General features: G+C 48.8%; 1 protein-coding gene across 1 annotated transcript; it reads left to right on the top strand.

The window, feature by feature from the left end:
* Window positions 1-19,614: 19,614 nt before the first annotated feature.
* LOC123091923 (expansin-B2) lies at window positions 19,615-21,287 on the top strand. Its single transcript, XM_044513542.1, has 4 exons — window positions 19,615-19,939; window positions 20,038-20,147; window positions 20,359-20,543; window positions 20,652-21,287. Exons 1-4 carry the CDS (start codon window positions 19,675-19,677, stop codon window positions 20,986-20,988), a joined length of 897 nt encoding a protein of 298 aa, XP_044369477.1. The 5' UTR covers window positions 19,615-19,674; the 3' UTR covers window positions 20,989-21,287.
* The last annotated feature ends 2,593 nt before the right edge of the window (window positions 21,288-23,880 follow it).

Here is a 23,880-nt window from a genome sequence, read left to right as displayed (position 1 = left end):
AGATCGAGGGGTCAAAATCCCTAGTCCATCTCCAATTCCCCTCGGGCCTGGCCATATCTCCATCTCTCTTCTCCCCCACCACTTCTTCCACCTCAGGCCGCTGCCACGGCCAAGGCGGCGTGGTGGTGCGCCTCCGCAGCCCAGCCACCACCATCTCCATCCATCTCTGCTGTGCCACCATCCACATCAGCGCTGCTGCGCCATCCATTCAACAGCACCACCATCGCCTCCTGCCACCACTCCATCCACACCGCCGCCACCAGCACCACAGCGCTTCCCCGCACCTCGCGCCCCTGCTGCTCTTCTTCTTCTCCTACGTCTTGCTGCTGCCCCTTCTTCCCTCGCCTTGCTGCTGCTCCTCCACTTCTCAACTCGAACCAGCTGCTCCTCTCCTCAATCTCTGCTGCTGCTATTCTCTAAGCCCCTCACGCTGCTGCTGTTCCTCTTCTTTCCCATGCCTCTACTGCTTTCTTCTCCCCAAAACTACTGCTGCACCTTCTCCCTAATTCCCCTCTTCTCCTAACCTTGTTGCTGTACTTTTCTGAACCCCTACTACTACTGTTTCCCTCATTATCTTTCTCTGAATTTTCTGTAAGCTGAGATGTGTAATGCTTTGTAATGTTCAGATTTGAGTAGTGCTTGACACTTGTTCAGTTTCAGACTTGTGCTTGATTAATAGTACTTATGTTGTTCATCTTAGAGCACTAGAATTATGTCTTGTAACCTCCCCCTGTTTGCATATGTGTGATGTGTGTTCTGTAGTGTTTTTGTTAACTTTGTTCATGTGAAAACATATATGTTTGTGTTGTGATGTATTTTTGTCCCTATCATATTAGCTTGTTTCTTTCCTTCTGTCATTGCTAGTTATATATGTGTGAGTGTTTGTATTGTGAGAGTTGTACTGTTACATTGTGACTCTCATTTAGAATGTATGAGTAATAGCTATATATGTCATATATATTCTGTTCATGTATGATAGTTATATGTGTTCTTGTCTAGCAGGTTTCCCTAATATTGATTCTCGTTTGTGTTAGTGTTTTAGTTTCTCAAGAATTACAAAAATACCAAAAAGAAAGTTAGTAAAATCTGAATCTACCTTTGCTTATCCGCATTTTCATTGGCGACAATCTTGATAGTTTAGGTTTATTTTCTGTTCCCTTCATCTGAATTGTATTACCTAGCATTAGCCGAATATAGTTGCCGTCGCCTAGTCCCTGAGGAGAACACGACACTCATAGTTTGGGGCGTAAAAACCCTGCTATATTACAATTGATCAGTGGCTGTATGTGGACGTTGGGGTGCCCAGCCCCCTACTCGCGCATCCGACATTGCTTGCTATTCCCAATCCAGGCTGGGGTCACGAGGAGCTCACGAGCCCCCAGCTTGCTTTTGTCTGGCGTCACTTCGAGAGGTTGAGGACGCTTGGTGTGACGGCACCCCAGGTGGTGAAGGAGTTCCTTCAGCGCCGCATCGCTCCTCTCCAGCGCCACTCCCGTCCGATGTGGACCTTTTCCGGGCGCCAGGACCGCATGAGGCTCCAGGAAGGGAATCTTGCGCCTGAGATGCTGAGGAAGGTGCTGAGAGTCCTAACTGGTGACCCCTCTCCAGGCAGTGTCCGGCATGGAGGCGCACTCTTGTATCTCTGCTCAAGCAGGGTCGAGTTCGTGAGGGAGATGCCCCGCTTCAATGAATGGGGGCTGCGACCATCTAGCCTTGTGGGGCCCCGTGAGAATCCGGTTGCCGCGGCTCCTCCCCCGGTCACCCACGCCGATCCTGCCTCAGGAGTCGGTGCAGGGAGGCAAGCATTGCCAGGAGCTGGGGGGCCTGATGTTGAGGTGCTGATGTCGCGCGGGGCTCCCGAGGCGTCATCCTCCGGAGCTTACGAAGCCCATCCCGAGGTGGTGGCTGATGAGGGGGCGCGACCTGCGGCTCCTGGAGCCGAAGCCCCCGAGGCCTCGGTAGGCCACCAAGAGGTGGCACCTGATCGTTCCTCTCAGCCTGGCACCCTTGATGTAGGTCGTCCTGATGCTTCTGCTCCCATGACGCGTGCCGGTCCTCATGTCGAGAGCTTGGGACGATTCCGCATAGATTTCGAGGCCCTTCGCAAGAGGAAGGAGGCTTCGGGTGGTGATGATCGCCCTTGCCGCCCATTGAAGCACATGAAGTACTTCGCCATGGATGAGTAAGTCCCTCCTTATAATTCCTTTGTTTGTCGTTCCCTTTGCTGATCGTGGCCTTTCAGGATCTCTCATGTCGAGCTCGCGGAGCCAGCCAAGGAGTCGCTTCCTCAGGCTTTGCCTTCACTGCCAACCTTGAACGCCCCGAGCCTGTGCGCCACCCTTGGCGCGAGTTCGGCTAAAGAGGTGGGCCGACCCGCGGTGTGCCTTGAGGCCATGGGCACGCCGTTCTTCCTTCACGAGCTCTCCCCGGGCACAGCCGGCTTGCCCCGGGCTCCTCCGCTGATCATAGGCGATGAGTGGTTGAAGTCGATCTTTGGTTCCTCCTCAGGGGGTGGGTCAACGCCGGGCTGGGTCCCTTGCGGGGCCCATCCAGCGATCGTGGGGGCACCAGCCCCCAACTCCCTTCCAAGAGGGGGCGAGCCACTCCAGGGTCCTCCGCCGGCGCCGATGGCGGAGGATGACGTTGATGACGTGCTCAGGCATGCGCGAGAGCGCAGCACTGTCCGCCGAGAGTTCCTCCAGAAGGCGACAGACGCAGTGAGCCAGCTTGGTGCATAGCTTGCGGACGAGGACACGCGTATTGAAGTAGAAGGCCTGCAGCTGATCGAGGAGCGATGCAAGATGAAGGTGGCTGTTGGTCTCGCCCGCCACCAGCGTGATCTCGACAACGCCAAGGCCAAAGCATCTCTGATGGCCTCGCAGGAGGCCTGCTCCCGAGCCATTGAAGAGGCTCAGGAGGCAGACCGGCGATGCGAAGCCGCGGAGGAGCGCGCGTGGGAGCTCCAAGACTGGTGCAATTCCCTGGAGCAGCAAGTGGAGCTGCGCCGAGCTGCCCTCGCGTCGCTGAAAGGGCCGCTCGTCAAAAGGGAGGAGCTCTAGAGGTGCGAGGAAGCGCTGGCACTGGAGTTTGCCGAGCGCAACCTCGATCTTGAGCGGTTGGAGATGAGGGAGCGCCAGGTCACCCAGGCGGAGGACGACGTTGGTGCGCGGGAGGCACGGATCCAAGAAGAAGTTGACCGTCGCATGGCGGAACCTCGTGCGGGTCTTGAGCGCGAGTATGAAGAGAGGCTGGAGCTGATCAGGGCCGAGGCTGCGGGCAGGAGTGCTGCTCTCAGGGCCAAGCTGACTGAGGCAACACAACATGCTGAGGCCACCGCAGCCACCCTAGGCACGGCACAGGATGAGCTGGCCTCCTCCAACACCGAGTTGCTTCTTCTTCAACGGTGGGTCAATGATGCCGAGGCTGTTGCGCAGCAGAACGAGGATGAGATTCGCCAGCGGCGGTCGCTGGAGCACATGCACGGCCCCATGCTTCAAACACTCAGGGAAAGGGCCAACGCAACCTTGGGCAACATCTGCGAAGCAGTCGCTAAGGAACCTCATGTGACCAACTTCGCCGGCAATCTCCAGTTCTTTACTGACGTGGTGACGCATCTGGAGAACCGCTCTGATAGGGCTCGCCAGCTTGTCGAGGAATGGAGCCGCGGCCTGCTCGCACGGGATTCTCCCGTGTCTTTGGCCATCTTCAGGACGTCGACCCCCTCTTTGACTTTGACATCGTCATCGCCCCGGTGCCCGAGGCCATCCGGGGTGACCTGGCGTGGTGGGTGGAGGACAACGTGGATGCACTCGTCCGGGCCTTCACTTCTGATGACGATGGGGTGATCGTTGCTGCTGACGAAGGCGACGTGGTGAACGGTGGTGAAGATGGTGCCAACGACGGCGATGGGGAGGCCAGCGATAGCGACAGTGGCGCTAGCGACGCCTCCGGAGATGTCCAGGCAGATGCCGTGAGCGACATGTCCGATTGATCCCACGCTCCCCCTGCTATTTATCCTGCGCAAGAAAAGACTTGGGCATGGCCCTGAAGGTTGTAAGAGCATTTTGGGAGGGGAAGCCCCTCATGTAAAAAAGCTTGTCGTCTAGGTGTTGTCGAGGTCGCCGCCAGATGGGCGCCCGTATGATGTCATGGCTTCCGTGATGAGTTGGCAGCTGTGATTTTACCTTCATCTTGACGAGCTTCTAGTAGGCTCGCGGCGACTTCCCAAGGGTCCCCCGGGATACCTTTCGACCATGCGGCGAGAGCGAGCGCCGGCAGGCGCGCGTGCTGGGTCCGGCCCTGCTTGTGAGGGGCTCTTGAGAGGGGGGTAGCTAGTGTAAATTCCAACTTGAGCAGAAAACGGAACACGAGAAAGCACACGAACAAGACAATACACCCTTCCCCGCATACACAAACACAAAATTCAACTTCGACTTAGATCTGAAACGAGAAAACTCGACCACACCAAAGGGAGCAAAAGCAAAAGGCCGCGTCCGGCACCTAGTCTAGTCTTCGACGTCTTCTCACCAACGCGGAGCTAAGTGCTGCCACTGGGCGTGGGAGGGAGCCCCCGAGGCCCGAGGGCGGCTCTCCGGAGACTCCGGGGCGTGTACATCCCCAACTCATTATTACGTGAGAGTGTCACAGGCGGCGAGCTTCACAGGCATTGGGCCTTCTTCACAGGTACCGTCCTTGCTTCATATTGCCAGATGAGGGCCCCGCCTTGCGCCACCCTTGACCACCATTGACGGCGACCGGAAACCAGGACGATGCCAATGGGGAAAAGGGGACGCCAGTGGTTCCCCCGATGACCATGGGTCCTCTGCCGGGGGCAGGCCTTGCGGCACCTCCCTGGCAGAGGGCCTACCTCCAAGGAACGCCTTGCTCCACGTGCCGTGGGGAGGAGCCTGGCTCCCGGCCCCTCTCCTGCAGCCCCCAGTTCCCTCCTCCTGAGGGGAGGGAGGCTGCTGCACTGGGGCAGCCATCAACTGCAGCGACTTGAACTTCCTACGACCCATGGTTAGCATAAGCTTGCTCCTCAGGAATTAGCGGTACCCGATAGCTGCTGCCGCTCGCACGGTTATAGAGGCTTCCATGAGGTTCCTGAAAGGGCTCGGCTTTTGGCGCCTCTTCCTCCCAGCCTGGCTCAAGGAAAGAGCCGTGGTCTCCAGGGCGTACTCTCGATCCACCATGTGGGGCACATAAGCCTCCGGGGTCACCGCCCCAAAGGCCTCGCCGTAGTGCCCCACGCAACATGCAGTACGGCTTGAAGCTCCACCTTGGGGGCGGTAGGGCGGCGGCCCGCCCGAGCCGTAGGCAGTGATGTGCATGCCCTCGCTTACCAGGGGCGGTGTCAGCGCAACTTGTTGCCCAACGCTGACGGCCAGGCTGGTGTTGATGAAGCCTTGAGGTGCGCCCGGGGGTGCGTGGGCACGGATAGGCCGGCGGTGTGATCCGCCCGGGGCCTGGGGTGGAAGTTGGACGCAAAACAAAGGTGCCCCTGAAGCAGCGGCATCTAGGATCTTAGCGACACGCTCCAGCAGCACATTGTGGCTGCTTTCTTGCAGTCTGCACCACAGCAGTTCTCGTGCCACAGTGAGCGCGGCCTTCATGTTCGCCTGCTCCCGTCGGGTGTGCGGTGTTGTGGCCACGTCGTGGCTTGAGGACCTTGCTACTGATCGCACCTGCCGCGGAGTGAGGGCAGGCAGTGCTTGTCCGCGTCGCCCGCGCCCCGCAGTGTTCTGTGGAGCGTGGGCTTCCTGAGGCGCGGGGTTGAGGTCACCTTAGGCAGGCGGCATGGTGTGGGCAGGCCACGCCACCCAGCGGTCGGTGTTGGCCGTCGGGTCACCAGACATGGAGACGACGAAGCGGCGGAGCGCGGGACAGCGGGAGAAAGATTCCGGCACACCCCTACCTGGCGTGCCAAATGTCGGATGAGGGGTTCCAGAAAACCCTTAAGGTTCGGACTCTGGGTTGCGCGCGAAGATCTTTCCCCTACCAATCCACGTCTGAATGCCTCGCTGAGAATTTAAGCTATATGATGAACGACACGGGGGACACAAGATTTATACTGGTTCGGGCCACCGTTGTGGTGTAATACCCTACTCCACTGTGTGGTGTGGTAGATTGCCTCAGGGGATGATGATGAACAGTACAAGGGGAAGAACAGCCTCACGAGAGGTGTTCTTGGGCTGGTGCGAAGAACTACATGGGTGAGTTCGTTCACCTCTCGATCTGATGAGAGCTCGATTCTCTGTCCCCCCGATACTGGGGTGGATATTCCTATTTATAGAGGCCCTGGTCCTCTTCCCCAAATATTGAGCGGGAAGGGCGCCAACAATGGCCATTTTGAAGGGGAACATCTAGTACAAGTTATCCTGACTAAAGTTGGTCTTCGGCTGCCAAAGGCACTGGCGATGACACCGTCTTGGGCTCCATGGTGACCTCCATCCTGCCGCTCCGCTGGTCTTGGCCTCGTTGCACCTAAATGGTAACCTTTGCCAGATGCCTCGGTACTCCGCGCCTATGCTTGCCCCCTTTGCACCAAAGAGGAAACAAGGATACTGCGCAGGCCGGCGCCCGCCTGGCTCCCGCCTGGTCTCGATCATCAAGGCTTGCGTCACGGGCACCTCACGAGGTACCCTTGCCTTGATCTCCTCGCCTCCTCGCGAGCCTGCTCCTGAGGAAGCCTTGCGTTGTCAACCCCGCGAGGGTCTTGAGCTTGCGTTGATGAAGATGGGCCGTACTGGGCCACCACTTGAGCCACGCCGCAGCAGGCAGGCAAGTCTGGGGACCCCCGTTCACAGAACACCGACATGCACCAACCCCTTTGTGGCTGGTGTGTTTCCCTTCTTGGCCCATAAGGCCCATATCTTTTGCTGGGGGTGCCCAGAACCCCTTCCGGTGACCCGATAAGTACCCGGTGCTTCCCGAAACACTTCCGGTGTCCGAATACCATCGTACTATATATCAATATTTACCTCTCGACCATTTTGATAGTCCTCGTCATGTTCATGATCACATCCGGGACTTCGAACAACATTCGGTCACCAAATCACATAACTCATATAATACAATATCGTTATCAAACGTTAAGCGTGCGAACCCTATGGGTTCGAGAACTACATAGACATGACCGAGACACCTCTTCGGTCAATAACCAATTGTAGAACCTGGATGCTCATATTGGCTCCCACATATTCTACGAAGATCTTTATCGGTCGAACCATTATGACAACATACGTTATTCCCTTTGTCATCGGTATGTTACTTGCCCGAGATTCGATTGTCGGTATCATCATACCTAGTTCAATCTCGTTACCGGCAAGTCCCTTTACTCGTTCCATAATGCATCATCCTGCAACTAACTCATTAGTCACTTTGCTTGCAAGGCTTCTTATGATGTGCATTGCCGAGAGGGCCCAGAGATACCTCTCCGATACTCAGCGTGACAAATCCTAATCTCGATCTATGCCAACCCAACAAACACATTTGGAGATACCTGTAGATCATCTTTATAATCACCCAATTACGTTGTGACGTTTTATAGGACACCAGGCATTTCTCTGGTATCCGGGAGTTGCATAATCTCATAGTCGGAGGAATATGTATTTGACATGAAGAAAGCAATAGCAATAAAACTGAATGATCATAATGCTAAGCTAACGAATGGGTCTTGTCCATCACATCATTCTCCTAATGATGTGATCTTGTTTATCAAATGACAACACATGTCCATGGTTAGAAAACTTAACCATCTTTGATCAACCAGCTATTCTAGTGGAGGCTTACTAGGGACATATTATTTTGTCTATGTATCCACACATGTATCAAGTTTCCGGTTAATACAATTATAGCATGAATAATAAAAATTTATCATGAAATAATGAAATATAAAATAACAACTTTATTATTGCCTCTAGGGCATATTTCCTTCAGTATCCCACTTGCAAAAGAGTCAATAAAATAGTTCACATCACCATGTGATTTAATACCCATAATTCACATCGCCATGTGACCAACACCCAAAGAGTTTACTAGAGTGAACAATCTTGTTCATATCACCATGTGATTAACACCGAAAGGGTACTAAAGTGCGTTCATGTTTTGCTTGTGAGAGAGGTTTAGTCAATGGGTCTGTCAAATTCAGATCCGTGTGTATTTTGAAAATTTCTATGTCTACAATGCTCTACATAGAGCTATTCTAGCTAATTGCTCCCACTTTCAATATGTATCCAGACTAAGACTCAGAGTCATCCGGATTGGTGTCAAAGATTGCATCAACGTAACTCTTTACGATGAACTCTTTATCACCTCCACAACCGAAAAACATTTCCTTAGTCCTCTTTAGGTACCTAAGGATAATTTTGACCGCTGTCAAGTGATCTACTCCTGGATCAGTATTGTATCCCCTTTGCCAAACTCATGACAAGGCACACAACATATCTGGTACACGACATGGCATACTTTATAGAACCTATGACTGAGGCATAGGGAATGACTTTCATTCTCTCTCTGTATTCTGCCGTGGTCGGGTTTTGAGTCTTACTCAACTTCACACCTTGTGACACAGGCAAGAACCCTTTCTTTGACTAATCCATTTTGAACTTCTTCAAAACTTTATCAAGGTATGTGCTTTGTGAAAGTCCTATTAAGCATCTTGATCTATCTCTATAGATCTTGATGCCCAATATATAAGCAGCTTCACCGAGGTCTCCTCTTTGAAAAACTCTTATTCAAGTATCCTTTTGTGCTATCCAGAAATTCTACATCATTTCCAATCAACAACATGTCATCCACATATAATATTAGAAATGCTAAAGAGCTCCCACTCACTTTCTTGTAAATACAAGCTTCTCCAAAAGTATGCATAAAACCATATGCTTTGATCACCTCATCAAAGTGTATATTCCAACTCCGAGATGCTTGCACCAGTCCATAGATGGTTCGTTGGAGCCTACACACTTTGTTAGCAGCTTTAGGATCGATAAAACCTTCTGGTTGCATCATATACAACTCTTCTTTAAGAAATCCATTAAGGAATGCAGTTTTGACGTCTATTTGCCAGATTTCATAATCATAAAATGCGGCAATTGCTAACATGATTCGCACACTTAAGCATCGCCACAAGTGAGAAAGTCCCATTGTAGTCAACTCCTTGAACTTGTCGAAAACCTTTTGCGACAAGTCAAGCTTTGTAGACAGTAACATTACCATCATGTCAGTCTTCTTCGTGAAGATCCATTTATTCTCTATGGATTGCCGATCATCGGGCAAGTGCACAAAAGTCCACACTTTGTTCTCATATATGGATCCTATCTCAGATTTCATGGCCTCAAGCCATCTGTCGGAATCTGGGCTCATCATAGTTTCTTCATAGTTTGTAGGTTTGCCTTGGTCCAGTAACATCACTTCTAGGACAGGATTATCGTACCACTCTGGTGCGTATCATGCTCTGGTTGACCTACAAAATTCAGTAGTAACTTGATCTAAAGTTTCATGATCAACATCTTTAGCTTCCTCTCTAGTTGGTGTAGGCATCATGGGAACAATTTTCTCTAATGTACTACTTTCCAATTCGAGAGAAGGTGCATTACCTCATCAATTTATACTTTCCTCCCGCTCACTTCTTTCGAGAGAAACTCCTTCTCTAGAAAGGTTCCATTCTTGGCAAAAAAGATCTTGCCTTTGGATCTATGGTAGAAGGTGTACCCAATTGTTTCCTTAGGGTATCCTATGAAGACACACTTCTCCGATTTGGATTCGAGCATATCAGGCTGAAGCCTTTTGACATAAGCGTCGCAACCCCAAAACTTTAAGAAGCGACAGCTTAGGTTTATTGCCAAACCACAATTCATATGGTGTCGTCTCAACGGATTTAGATGGTGCCCTATTTAATGTGAATGTAGTTGTCTCTAATGCATAACCCCAAAACGATAGTGGTAATTCGGTAAGAGACATCATAGATCGCACCATATCTTAGAAACTATGATTATGGCGTTCGGACACACCATTACGCTGTGGTGTTCCAGGTGGCATGAGTTGTGAAACTATTCCGCATTGTTTTAAATGAAGGCCAAACTCGTAACTCAAATATTCACCTCCGCGATTAGATCGTAGAAACTTTATTTTCTTGTTACGATGATTCTCCACTTCACTCTGAAATTCTTTGAACTTTTCAAATGTTTCAGACTTGTGTTTCATTAAGTAGATATACCCATATCTTCTCAAATCATCTGTGAAGGTCAAAAAATAATGATACCCGCTGCGAGCCTCAACACTCATCTGACTGCATACATCGGTATGTATTATTTTCAATAAGTCATTGGCTCGCTCCATTGTTCCGGAGAACATAGTTTTAGTCATCTTGCCCATGAGGCATGGTTCGCAAGTATCAAATGATTCATAATCAAGTGATTCCAAAAGCTCATCAGCATGGAGTTTCTTCATGTGCTTTACACCAATATGACCTAGACAGCAGTGCCACAAGTATGTTTCACTATCACTATCAACTTTGCATCTTTCAGCATCAATATTATGAATATTTGTATCAATACAATCGAGATTCAATAAACCATTAACATTGTGTGTATGACCATAAAAGGTTTTACTCATGTAAACAGAATAACAATTATTCTCTGTCTTAAATGAATAAACGTATTGCAATAAACACAATCCTATCTTGTTCATGCTCAACGCAAACATCAAATAACATTTATTTAGGTTCAATACTAATCCAAAAAGTATAGGGAGTGTGCGATGATGATCATATCAATCTTGGAACCACTTCCAACACACATCGTCACTTCACCCTCAACTAGTCTCAACTTATTCTGCAACTCATGTTTCGAGTTATTAATCTTAGCAACCGAACAGGTATCAAATACCCAGGGGCTAGTACGAGCACTAGTAAGGTACACATCAGTAACATGTATATCAAATATACATTTGTTCACTTTGCATCCTTCTTATCCGCCAAATGTTTGGGGTAGTTCCTCTTCAAGTGACCATTTCCTTTGCAGTAGAAGTACTCAGTTTCAGGCTTAGGTTTAGCTTTGGGTTTCTTCACGGGAGTGAAAACTTGCTTGACATTCTTCTTGAAGTTCCCTTTCTTTTCCTTGCCCCTTTTCTTGAAACTAGTGGTCTTCTTAACCATCAAGACTTGATGCTCTTTCTTGATTTCTACCTTCGCCGATTTCAGCATCGCAGAGAGGTCGGGAATCGTTTTCGTCATCCCTTGCATATTATAGTTTATCACGAAGTTCTAATAGCTTGGTGATAGTGACTAGAGAACTCTATCAAACAATATCTTATCTGGAAGATTAACTCTCACTTGATTCAAGCGATTATAGTACCCCAGACATTCTGAGCACATGCTCATTGGCTGAGCTATTCTCCTCCATCTTGTAGGCAAAGTACTTATTAGAGGTCTCATACATCCCGACACGGGCATGAGTCTGAAAGACCAATTCACCTCTTGGAACATCTCATATGCTCTGCGGCGTTCAAAGCGTTTTTGAAGTCTCGGTTCTAAGCCATAAATCATGGTGCATTAAAATATCAAGTAGTCATCAAATCGAGCTTGCCAAACATTCATAACATCTGCATTTGGTCCTGCAATAGGTCTGTCACCTAGCAGTGCATTAAGGACATAATTCTTCTATGCAGCAATGAGGACAATCCTCAGATTACGGACCCAGTCCGCATTATTTCTACTATATCTTTCAGCTTAGTTTTTCTCTAGGAACCTATAGAAAAACATAGGGGAGCTACACCGCGAGCTATTGATCTACAACATAATTTGCAAATTCTATTAGGACTAAGTTCATGATAAATTAAAGTTCAATTAATCAAATTACTTAAGAACTCTCACTTAATCTTACATCCCTCAAGTCATCTATGTGTAACATGATCCAAATCAACTAAACCATTTCCGATCATCACGTGAGATGGAGTAGTCATCAATTGTGAACATCTCTATGTTGATCATATCTACTATTTGATTCACGTTCGACCTTTCGCTCTCTAGTGTTCCGAGGCCATGTCTGTACATGCTAGGCTCGTCAAGCTTAACCCGAGTATTCTGCATGTGCAAAAATGTCTTCCACCCGTTGTATGTGAACGTAGAGCCTATCACACCCGATCATCACGTGGTGTCTCAGCACGAAGAACTGTCGTAACGGTGCATACTCAAGGAGAACACTTATACCTTGAAACTTTAGTTAAGGGATCATCTTATAATGCTACTGTCGTACTAAGCAAAATAAGGTACATAGAAGATAAACATCACATGCAATCAAAATATGTGACATTATATGGCCATCATCCTCTTGTGCTTTTGGTCTCCATCTCCAAAGCATCGTCATGATCTCCATCGTCACCGGCTCGACACCTTGATCTCCATCGTTCTGTCGTGGTCGTCTGGCCAACTATTGCTTCTACAACTATCGCTATCGCTTAGTGCTAAAGTAAAGCAATTACATGGCGTTTGCATTTCATACAATAAAAGAGGCAACCATAAGGCTCCTGCCAGTTGTCGATAACTTTCATAAAACATGATCATCTCATACAATAACGTATATCACATCATGTCTTGACCATATCACATCACAACATGCCCTGCAAAAACAAGTTAGACGTCCTCTACTTTGTTGTTGCAAGTTTTACGTGGCTGCTACGGGCTTCTAGCAAGAACCGCTCTTACCTACAGCACAAAAACCACAACGGTTATTTATCAAGTTTGTTGTTTTAACCTTCAACAAGGACCGGCCGCAATCAAATTTGATTCAACTAAAGTAGGAGAAACAGACACCCGCCAGCAACCTTTATGCAAAACTAGTTGCATGTCTGTCGGTGGAACCGGTCTCATGAACGTGGTCATATAAGGTTGGTCCGGGCTGCTTCATCCAACAATAGCGCCGAATCAAAATAAGACATTGCTGGTAAGCAGTATGACGATCACTGCCCACAATCTTTGTGTATATCATCTACGCATAGACCTGGCTCGGATGCCACTGTTAGGGAACGTAGCATGCAATTTCAAAAAAAATCATACGCTCACGCAAGATCTATCTAGGAGATGCATAGCAACGAGAGTTGGAGAGTGTGTCTATGTATCCTCGTAGACCGAAAGCGGAAGCGTTAGACAACGTGGTTGATGTAGTCGAACTTCTTATAGCTCCGACCAATCAAGTACCGAACGTACGACACCTCCGAGTTCTGCACACGTTCAGCTCAATGACGTTCCTCGCCCTCTTGATCCAACAAGGTGTCGAGGAAGTAGATGAGTTCCATCAGCACGACAGCGTGGTGACGGTGATGGTGAAGTGATCTGCACAGGGCTTCGCCTAAGCACCGCGATAATATGACTGGGGGTGTAAACTATGGAGGGGGGCTCCGCACACGGTTAACAGTTGTTGTTCTATGTTGTAGGCGCCCCTTTCCCTCATGTATATAGGTTGGAGGGGAGGGGTGGCAGCCAAGGGGGCGCCCCAAGTAGGATGAATCCTACATGGGGTCCTCTCCCAATTTGGCCAACGCCCTCTCCAATTCCTATTAAGAGTAGGAAGGAGGGGGAAGGGGGGATCCTATTCCCTTTTTCCCTTTCTCCTTGCCCTTTCCTTCTCCAATTTGGCCAGCCCATATGGCGGGGGGGGGGGGAGGCGCATCAGCCACTTTGTGGCTGGTGCATTCCACTCTTGGCCCATAAGGCCCATATCTTTTGCCGGGGGTGCCCGAAACCCCTTCTGGTGACCCGATAAGTACCCGGTGCTTCCCGAAACACTTCCGGTGTCCGAATACCGTTGTTGATATATCAATCTTTACCTCTCGACCATTTAGAGACTCCTCTTCATGTCTGTGATCTCACCCGGTACTCCGAACAACATTCGGTCACCAAATCACATAACACATATAATACAATATCGGCATCGAACGTTAAGCGTGTGGACCCTACGGGTTCGAGAGCTATATAGACATGACCGAGACACCTCTCCGTTCAATAACCAATAGAGGAACCTGGATGCTCATATTGGCTCCCATATATTCTACGAAGATCTTTATCGGTCGATCCGTTATGACAACATACATTATTCCCTTTGTCATCGGTATGCTACTTGCCCGAGATTCAATCGTCGGTATGTTCATACCTAGTTCAATCTCGTTACCGGAAAGTCTCTTTACTCGTTCCATAATGCATCATCCTGCTACAAACTCATTAGTCACTTTGCTTGCAAGGCTTCTTATGATGTGCATTACCGAGACGGCCCAGAGATACCTCTCCGATACTCAGAGTGACAAATCCTAATCTCCATCTATGCCAACTCAACAAACACCTTTGGAGATACCTGTAGAGCATCTTTATAATCACCCATTACGTTGTGATGTTTGATAGCACACAAGGCATTCCTCCGGTATCCCGGAGTTGCATAATCTCATAGTCGGATGAATATGTATTTGACATGAAGAAAGCAATAGCAATAAAACTGAACGATCATAATGCTAAGCTAACAAATGGGTCTTGTCCATCACATCATTCTTCTAATGATGTGATCCCATTTATCAAATGACAACACATGTCTATGGTTAGAAAACTTAACCATCTTTGATCAACGAGCTAGTCTAGTACAAGCTTGCTAGGGACATAGTATTTTGTCTATGTATCCAAACATGTATCCAGTTTCCGGTTAATACGATTCTAGCATGAATATTAAACATTTATTATGAAATAAGGAAATATAAAATAACAAATTTATTATTGCCTCTAGGGCATATTTCCTTCACAAATACCATCGTCCTATATATCAATCTTTACCTCTCGACCATTTCGAGACTCCTCGTCATGTCCGTGATCTCATCCGGGACTCCGAACAACATTCGGTCACCAAAACATATAACTCATATAAAACTATATCATCAACGAACGTTAAGCATGCAGACCCTATGGGTTTGAGAACTATGTAGACATGACTGAGACACCTCCCCGGTCGATAACCAATAGCGGAACCTAGATGACCATATTGGCTCCTACATATTCTACAAAGATCTTTATCGATCGAACCGTCATGACAACATACGTAATTCTCTTTGTCTGTCGGTATGTTACTTGCCCGAGATTCGATCGTCGATATCTTCATACCTAGTTCAATCTCGTTATCGGTAAGTTTCTTTACTCGTTCAGTAATACATCACCTCGTGACTAACTCCTTAGTCGTTTTCTTGCAAGCTTATGATGTGTATTACCGAGAGGGCCCAGAGATACCTCTCCGATACTCGGTGACAAATCCTAATCTCGATCTATGCCAATTCAACAAACACCTTTGGAGCTACCTGTAGAGCATCTTTATGATCACCCAGTTACGTTGTGACGTTTGATAGCACACAAGGTATTCCTCCGGCATCCGGGAGTTTCATAATCTCATAGTCGAAGGAATATGCATTTGACATGAAGAAAGCAATAGCAATGAACTGAATGATCATTATGCTAAGCTAACGGATTGGTCTTGTCCATCACACCATTCTCCTAATGATGTGATCCGGTTATCAAATGACAACATATGTCCATGGTTAGAAAACCTTAACCATCTTTGATCAACGAGCTAGTCTAATAGAGACTTACTAGGGACACAATGTTTGTTTATGTATTCACACATGTATTTAAGTTTCCCATCAATATAATTCTAGCATGAATAATAAACCTTTATCATGAATAAGGAAATATAAAACAACAACTTTACTATTGCCTCTAGGGCATATTTCCTTCACCAAGTGGTCGTGTGGCCCATCATTGGATCTACTCGATATCCTACGAAGCTTCATGTCCTTCGTGCACCGAAAAAATTGTATCAAATCAACAAGGTATTTTGACCTCTATAGATATTGATTTCCTGTAAAATCAAAAACATGCAGAAAACATGAACTAACATTGGGCACTAGATTGATAGGTTAGTCCAGAAAAATAATACAAAATGCTATAAAAAATATTCAAAAGTGAAAATATAATAGCATTAAATAATAATAAATTATAGATACATTTGAAACATATGAAGATGGCAACCCCCTGTGGCCCGAGCGGGAGGAGTGGCTGATAGCGGGTTCTAGGCCTCCACTCTATGACAACGCACCAGGAGGTCGTAGCGGCGCACGCCCGGCAGTGGTGGCAAGCGGAGGTTTGGAAGCGAGAAGCCCAACATCTCGTCGACATGGCTGGCGACCCGCTTCAATACCCATGGCGCGTGCTTCGCTAGGATGAGCTCGGAATGAACAGTAACTCAAAAAGCATTTTAAAAATATTCAACAAAATCTCAAATCTTTTATGACAAACTTCGACAAATGTTGCTTGCAATATTTCATCATGAAATCAGATTTGTGGAAGTCGTGGCAAAGAAAATTTTAGTGCTCCAAAATGCTTTCGAAATTAGCATTTTCAGAGTATCGATTTTTTATGTCATGACTTACACAAATGATTTCATGATGAAACTTTGCAACCTCTTAGAACATTTGTCAGAGTTTTCCATAAAAAATAAGCTTTTCTAAACATTTTTTAAATGTTTTTCAATTTTATTGTTCACCCGAGCTCATTTGAGCTCGGGTGCAAAAACTTCACGTCCCTGACAAGGGTCATTTTAATCACTGTGTCATTTTGTGTTGTCTGGTTGTTAGACTATAAGGCATCCATAGGCCCATAATAATGAAAATGGAAAATTTCATATTCACAGAAAACGGAAACTTCCGTTTCTGTGTCTGTTCTATCGGAAAACACCGTTCTATTTTTGTTTCCGTTTCCGCATAAATGTTCCGTTTTCATTCTGTATTTCCTCTTTGTTTTCATTTTTTCTCTCCATAAAAAGCGGAAAGTTAGCTCATTTTCATTATATAAGATTCTTGGGGCATCTCCAACGTCGACCCACAAACCATCCGCATACGTCCGGATCGCGCAGTCCGAACCGCGGAAGCCATCCAACACAAGCATGTATCGGTCCGCTCGGTGGTCCACACATGTTTTTTTCCTGCAAACCGGAGACAAGGGGTGCGGGCGCCTGGACCGTTGCCAATCACGCGTCTGACCGCCCTGGCCCACCAAAAAAAACCACCCGCCTCTCCTGTGCTTTCCATGGAACGCCCGCAAATCGGAGACAAACGCGGAGGTGGGGGTGGGGGGAGTTTGCAGGCTCGATGGTCGTCGTATCTGGGGCGAAGCGCGCGACGAGGTACGGCCGGCGCAATGTGGGTTGCCGCTCCGCATTCGCCAAGAGGGATGTGGCGCCAGACTTGGTCCGTAACAACCCTGATCTCACCGCCGCGTGGGCGCGCGGCTGCTTCGTGACCACCGCGAAGACGGCCGCCAGGTGGCGCCGCCGCCTTAACGGCGAGCTCACCAAGATCAACGATGAGTGGTCAGTTTGCGACTGCTCCGCCAATGCCGGTCGCAGCAAGACTGCCGTCAGGGCTCCGAAGACAAAGTCGGCAGTCGCTGCGGTGGCACTCCGCACCATGCATCAGGAGGCGGATCGGCTCCTCCCCGAGCAGTAGGCAGCCGCCGGACAAGGCTACCATGGCCCTCCAGTGCCGTTCCGCCGCTAGAGGGACCACGACAATGATGGCATGGACGGCGACGGCGGTGCAGCAGGGTAGGGTGGCCATGAGTATGAGGTGGCCGTCCGGTATAGGATTTAGGATTTTTTTTCCTATTTTATTATTAAACGGTCAAAATATCGACCTTTTTATGTTAAGTATAATCGAATTTGAATGAATTCCGTCATGTTTGCACGGATTTCTTCCAGTTGGTTTCAACTGTTGTTGAATCTAGATGATGCCTCGCGTGTTGCTGCGGGAACTTTGTTAAGAAAAATGTATGGATAAGTGGTAGAAGACTAAAATTGATGCAAAAACAAATATAAAAGTGTTTTACATGATTTAGTCCCCTGGAAAAAAGGTCATGCATGTGGTGGTATGTTTTGCATGAAGAGGTTAATGTGATAAGTAACTTATAACTCGCATGGCTGGATGATGTGGCATTCTTGCATGGAAAAAAAAATTAGGTAGTTGGTTGTAGCTATTTAAGAATAGAGGATGTATGCAGGCACCGTTGGATGACGGTCTCCGGTATCGGTGTTCGCGGATTGGCCCTCCTGTCCGCAGACAGATGCCGGAGGAAATTTGAGGGTCGGCGTTGGAGATGCTCTTAGTTTGGTCATGGCAAAGACATTTCTTTACATTCATAATTTGAGTTTCAATTTTTGCGATGAATTGATGATATGATTGTCTTCTAGGCATAGCCGGTCCCAAGCCCGGGTAAAGGAGGAGGGTTGTGATAGGCTTGGCGAGCCAACGTAAAAACTAGCCAGTCCCATAGGTATGAAACCCATTTGAGCGAGAATAATACTAGGATGGGTGACCTCCTAGGAAGTCCTCGTGAAAGGGTTTCATATCTAAGGGTTGTGATAGGCTTGACGAGCCAACGTAAAAACTAGCCAGTCTTTTGGGTATGAAACCCATTTGGGCGAGAGTAGTACTAGGATGGGTGACCTCCTGGGAAGTCCTCGTGAAAGGGTTTCATATCTAGCCTACCCCAACTTGTTTGGGATAAAAGGCTTCGTAATCGTAATCTAATTGATGATATGATTTAGGAATCTGATAACGCCCGAACGTAAGGTGTGAGCACATGGCAAACCGAATGTTTTTGATGACAAGTTTAGTGACGCGAGAATGACAACTTTAGTTGATAAGTGTGACTACTTCGTGCTTCAGTATATTTTTGACAGAAAATTGTCATGTGTCAACTAACTTGTCTTTCTTGCCTCACAAAACTTGCCATAAAAAAGTCCGATTTGTCATGAGCTCATACTAGACGTTAGGTACTTCTCATTCCCGTTGATTTATCTTGGATGCATAAGGCCTTGTACAATGGAAGATGCTTAGGGAGGTGCTTAGAAAAATAAACCGAATTTTTCTGAAACACCGATGCTTATTTCTATAAGAGAGGCGCTTAGTTAAGCGTCTATCCTGTACAAATAAGCACCGGTGCTTAAAAAAAGCCTGATTTATCTCTCTAAGCACCCCTAAGTATCTTGCATTGTACAAGGCCTAAAGGCATGACGGTGGCGGTGGTAGTGGACTGGTGGCGGGTGGGAACACGAAGGCAACTCCAGCGAAGGAGGATGCAACGGAGTAGGCTCTTGGGTTAATTAGTCTTGGGAGTCCAGACCGAAGGGACGGCGCGTTGCTGGACGAGGTGCGTCGACCCAGTCAGTCACAGGAACAGAGGGCGCTGGAAAGAGAAGCCCAGAATGAGGAAGAACATGTGTCAGAATCAGGATAGCGTGAGTTTTGATCCAACGGCACACAAATCATCTGACTTTCTGCAACCCGCACCTGACTTGCGTCACTTGCGCGCCCAGAGTACTTATTACGCAGCGGGTACCGGTGTGCCGTACGAGTGTACGCCAAGTCGCCAATGGCATAACATGCGATCACTGACAAGATGTCATTTTTATAGTAGGAAGCACGTAAGGCAATGCCACTAAATTCTTCCATGATTCGCTCCTCAAGCCATGCCCATGTGACCTTGCTAGCTCAAACACGGAATACTGTACAGGTTGAGCGGCCATTGTCGCCGATCGCGTCGTCGTTCCCACTTCAGTTTTGCCCACTGCCCCGCCTATAAATCCTCCGGCAATGCCGACCCGTCTGGCCATCAGACCACAGCTGCCGAGTTACTTGACAAGTACTACTGGCTACAGTGCAAGTATGGCTGGGGTCTCTACCAATGCAGTTGCACTCGTCGCACTCGTCTTCGTTCTTCTCACATATGGCTGCTGCGCCCAGTCGCCGCTCAACTACACCGGCTCCTTGGCTAAAGCCTCCAAGGCTAGCTGGTCATGGCTCCCTGCCAAGGCCACATGGTACGGCGCGCCTACTGGTGCCGGTCCCGATGACAACGGTACGTGCGTACGTCCCGGTGGTGGCCGGCGGCGCATGCTATTGCGTTACACAGTGCAACCTTGGGATACTAATAACAATGTCGATCGAACTGTGCAGGTGGTGCTTGCGGCTACAAGCACACTAACCAGTACCCGTTCATGTCCATGACTTCCTGCGGCAACGAACCCCTGTTCAAGGACGGCATGGGCTGCGGCGCCTGCTACCGGGTACGTACGTGTGCATAATAAATTAATTACACTAAGCGCCGACGCCGATGCTAGTCATTACACTAGATTAGTCAAAGCTAACAGTGCGTACGTAGCTCCGTTCACACTGTAATGAAATAGTACGTGGGTAGCAGTCCGCTACTCTGTAGTCTAGGCTCAAAAGATCATGCTACGTGTAGCCCATTAGTTGACTTTCTGCTTGGTTTTCCAGATACGATGCGTCAATAACAAGGCCTGCTCCGGCAAGCCGGAGACGGTCATGATCACCGACATGAACTACTACCCAGTCGCCAAGTACCATTTCGACCTCAGCGGCACGGCGTTCGGCGCCATGGCGAAGCCTGGCCAGAACGACAAGCTCCGCCACGCCGGCATTATCGACATCCAGTTCCAAAGGTCCGTAACTTCTCTGGCACAACCTTGACCACAGTAGTACTCCAAGCGAAACTCGTCCGGCGTTATCGGCTCTGGTCACTGATCAGCTCCGTTGGTGCATGCATGCAGGGTGCCATGCAATCATCTGGGATTGAACATGAACTTCCACGTCGAGCGGGGCTCCAACCCCAACTACCTCGCCGTGCTGGTGGAGTTCGCGAACCGGGAGGGCACCGTGGTGCAGATGGACATCATGGAGTCAAGGAACGGCCGCCCGACGGGGTACTGGACGGCGCTGCGCCATTCGTGGGGCGCCATCTGGCGGATGGACTCCAGCCGCCGGCTGCAGGGCCCCTTCTCTCTCCGCATCCGCAGCGAATCCGGCAAGACGCTGGTGGCCAAACAAGTCATCCCGGCCAACTGGAAGCCCGACACAAACTACCGTTCCAACGTCCAGTTCCGTTGATCGCTCCGAGCTTCCGATCGATCAACAAATACGTCGATTGATTCGGTACCGTGTGAATGCAAAGTATATTGTTGAATTTTACTTTCAAGGTACTAGTATATGTTTGGAATGGAAGGAGGCTTTAGCATGGGTAGCCTGGCCCGAAAGCCTAACATACAGGCCGGACTTCTGTCCAGTGGAGTAGTATCCACGTGCTACCCAGCCCGCTATCACAAGATTCACAGCTCGAAATCTAATCTATTGTAATTAATCAGGTTTATCCATATACATTATGGGGTACCAATTGTGTATTCAGTCAATCAGATGCTCCCATAATTTCTTAAAATCATAGTTTACAATTGCTGAATTAATGTTCTTACATTTTGATATAGAAAAAACAGAGGCTCATTCATTAGGGACGCCGATAAGTCCCATTTGAACATTAAAAATGAACGTTTTTCGTGGCAATTTACGTTTGCTGATCATGAAAAGTTTAGTTGGCAAGTATGGCAAATTTACGCTAATTAAGTTCATTTTTTGCCAGGAAATTGCCGTGCTCGTAGAAAAAAGTGTCATCCTCGCATCAACTAAAATTGCCATAAAAAACATTTGATTTACCAGGGCCAAAATCCGAACGTCTGAGATTTATCATTTCCGTTCATTAAATAAGAAGTTAGACAAGAGTTTCAAGACACAAGGCCAAGAGACCAAAATTACAAAGCCGCTACTTTCTCGGCAAAATTTAACCCAAGTATATCGGACCCGTAATGGCTGAAAGCCTTGCCTCATTATTATTTTTGGAAGACCCTCGAACTCCGCTCGCCCCAAATTGTCCTACTCTAACATAAACAAAGATAAAGGCCAAATGGTCTACCCCCTTTCAAAGCCAGTCAAAGCCCTAGATGGAGCGGGGCCCATGACCAGCCTCTGTGTCCGAAACTGCGCGAGGGAGGATCAGAAAGCCTCCAACACCTGCATCTGGCCCTAATATATGCACAAAACGATAGTGTAAGGTGGTATAACACCTTTGAAAGCCGCTCAAAGGGCTAGACGATGCGGACCCACAGATTTGGGTTTCACCCATAACCACAGGAGGGTGGGTTGGAAACTGTTTCCAAATTCACCACATTTGATGTGGAGAGAGAATGTGATTGAAAGATAGAAAATACAAATCCTAAAAAAAAATAGGAAATACAATATAAAAACAGAAATAAAGTTAAAAGGATATATATATATATATATATATATATATAAACAAAAATAAAGATAGGAAATAATATTAGCTATCCAAACTAACATAATAACAATAAAAATATTAAATCCGAGTAGCCCCAAAACGTCACTTTACCAGTTAGGAGCCCAGTGTTGCCTAAAAAGTCATTCGGCTTACCAGTTAGAAGCCAAGTGTAGCCTAAAAAACATACTCAGCTTACTAGTTATAAGTCGAGTGCAATATCAGACGATAGTCTGCTTATAGTTGGCGGGAGGTCCTTAGCGACAACCCCCCACCCCTCGTGCCCTTTCTCTCCATCTCTTTTCCCCTTTGTCCTTCACGTGCACCATCCCTCCAAGCTTCAAGGTGAACTACACAGAAAAGGGAGGTACAAACAGTCCCCCCACCCGGCTCTCGCGTCGCCCCTCTTGGGCGACTCGGGAGCGGCCCCAAACCCTAGCCGCCGCCTCCTCTCCTCCCTCCTGCCCCCTCCACGCCGCCACCCGAGGAGCCTGCCGGCTGTCGCGCGTCTTCCGGTGAAGGTGGCGGCGAGGATCTGCTGCCTCGCGCCGGCGTGAGGAGCTTTGGAAGCCAGGACGGTGGCCCTGGGTGGAGATGGCGGCGTCGATTTCTCCGGTGGATGACGCGCGCAGGTGTTGGCCGTCCCTCCCGGCCGCGTGGGTGGCGTGAGGACGGCGAGGTCTTGTTGCAGCGGTGGGCGTCTCTCTTCCTCCCAGCCCCTTCCTCCCTGTGGTGGTCTCCTCTCGCCGATCTGGTGGCTGGTTCGTCAGATCTGGGCTTCGAGGATGGGGCGGTGGAGACTTGGAACGGGGCAAACCCCTGGTCGATTTCGCGTCGACCTTGACGCCGGCGGCGCTCCGGTGCCGCTCTCCCTCTTGAGGGCGGGTCGAGCTTCCAGATCCGTCCCCCTCCTCCTCCTCCCTTCCCCGGGCGAAAGCCTTGGCCTTTTGGCCGGACGGTGGAGGCGCTCTGGCGTCTCGGCCCATCCTGGAGGCGCCGTTCAAGGGGTGGTTGGGGGTTGTGGACCTGGTGCGTGGTGGTGGGTGGCGGCGGCAGTGCTCGGTTCCCTTGGTTGCCGGCGTTGGTAGTGGCGTGTGGGTTCTTCCTCATCCTTCAGCGGCTCCTCGCTTTGTTTGCTGGTTGGTCACCGGCCGGCAGTGTGCGTCCGCGTGTTCGACACGGTCGGGACGAAGGGGAGATAGTGGTCTCTCCTCCGGCAGTGGCCCGAGGCGGCGGGCGGTGGAGTCGATGGTTTTCTTCACGCGGTCTGGATCTTCATGTTCACGGCTTTTGCTGTCGCCGGGTGGCTTTGGCCCTGCCGTTCTAGCTGTGCAAGATCTCCGGTGGCTTGATCGCAGTATTTCTTGCTGCCTTTTTCTCTGTAGCTCTTGGTTGTAGTGATTTGGCATGTATTTTTCAGTTTTTGGTCAAGTCTTTGCCTTTGTAATTCAGCACCATTGTATCCTAGCCGGTTGATGGCTTCATTAATTTGAAGTCGGGCCTTTGTGCCTTTTCTCTAGAAAAAATAGCCATTGGCGCGGCCCCCAAATCGCAAATGCTGGTGACGTAGCCCACCGTCCCCTCCTTGGCGCCCTACCGACGGGACTCCTACGCCCACCTCGCCTTGCTTGCCTGTTGTGGACCCCTTTTGCCCATGGCCATAGCCGGTTGATTCTGAC

This window comes from Triticum aestivum, chromosome 1B, assembly GCF_018294505.1.
Source record: "Triticum aestivum cultivar Chinese Spring chromosome 1B, IWGSC CS RefSeq v2.1, whole genome shotgun sequence".
In the NCBI taxonomy this organism is placed as follows: domain Eukaryota; kingdom Viridiplantae; phylum Streptophyta; class Magnoliopsida; order Poales; family Poaceae; genus Triticum; species Triticum aestivum.
Note: the sequence above shows the minus strand (reverse complement) of the source record. Positions and strands in the feature narration are given on the sequence as shown.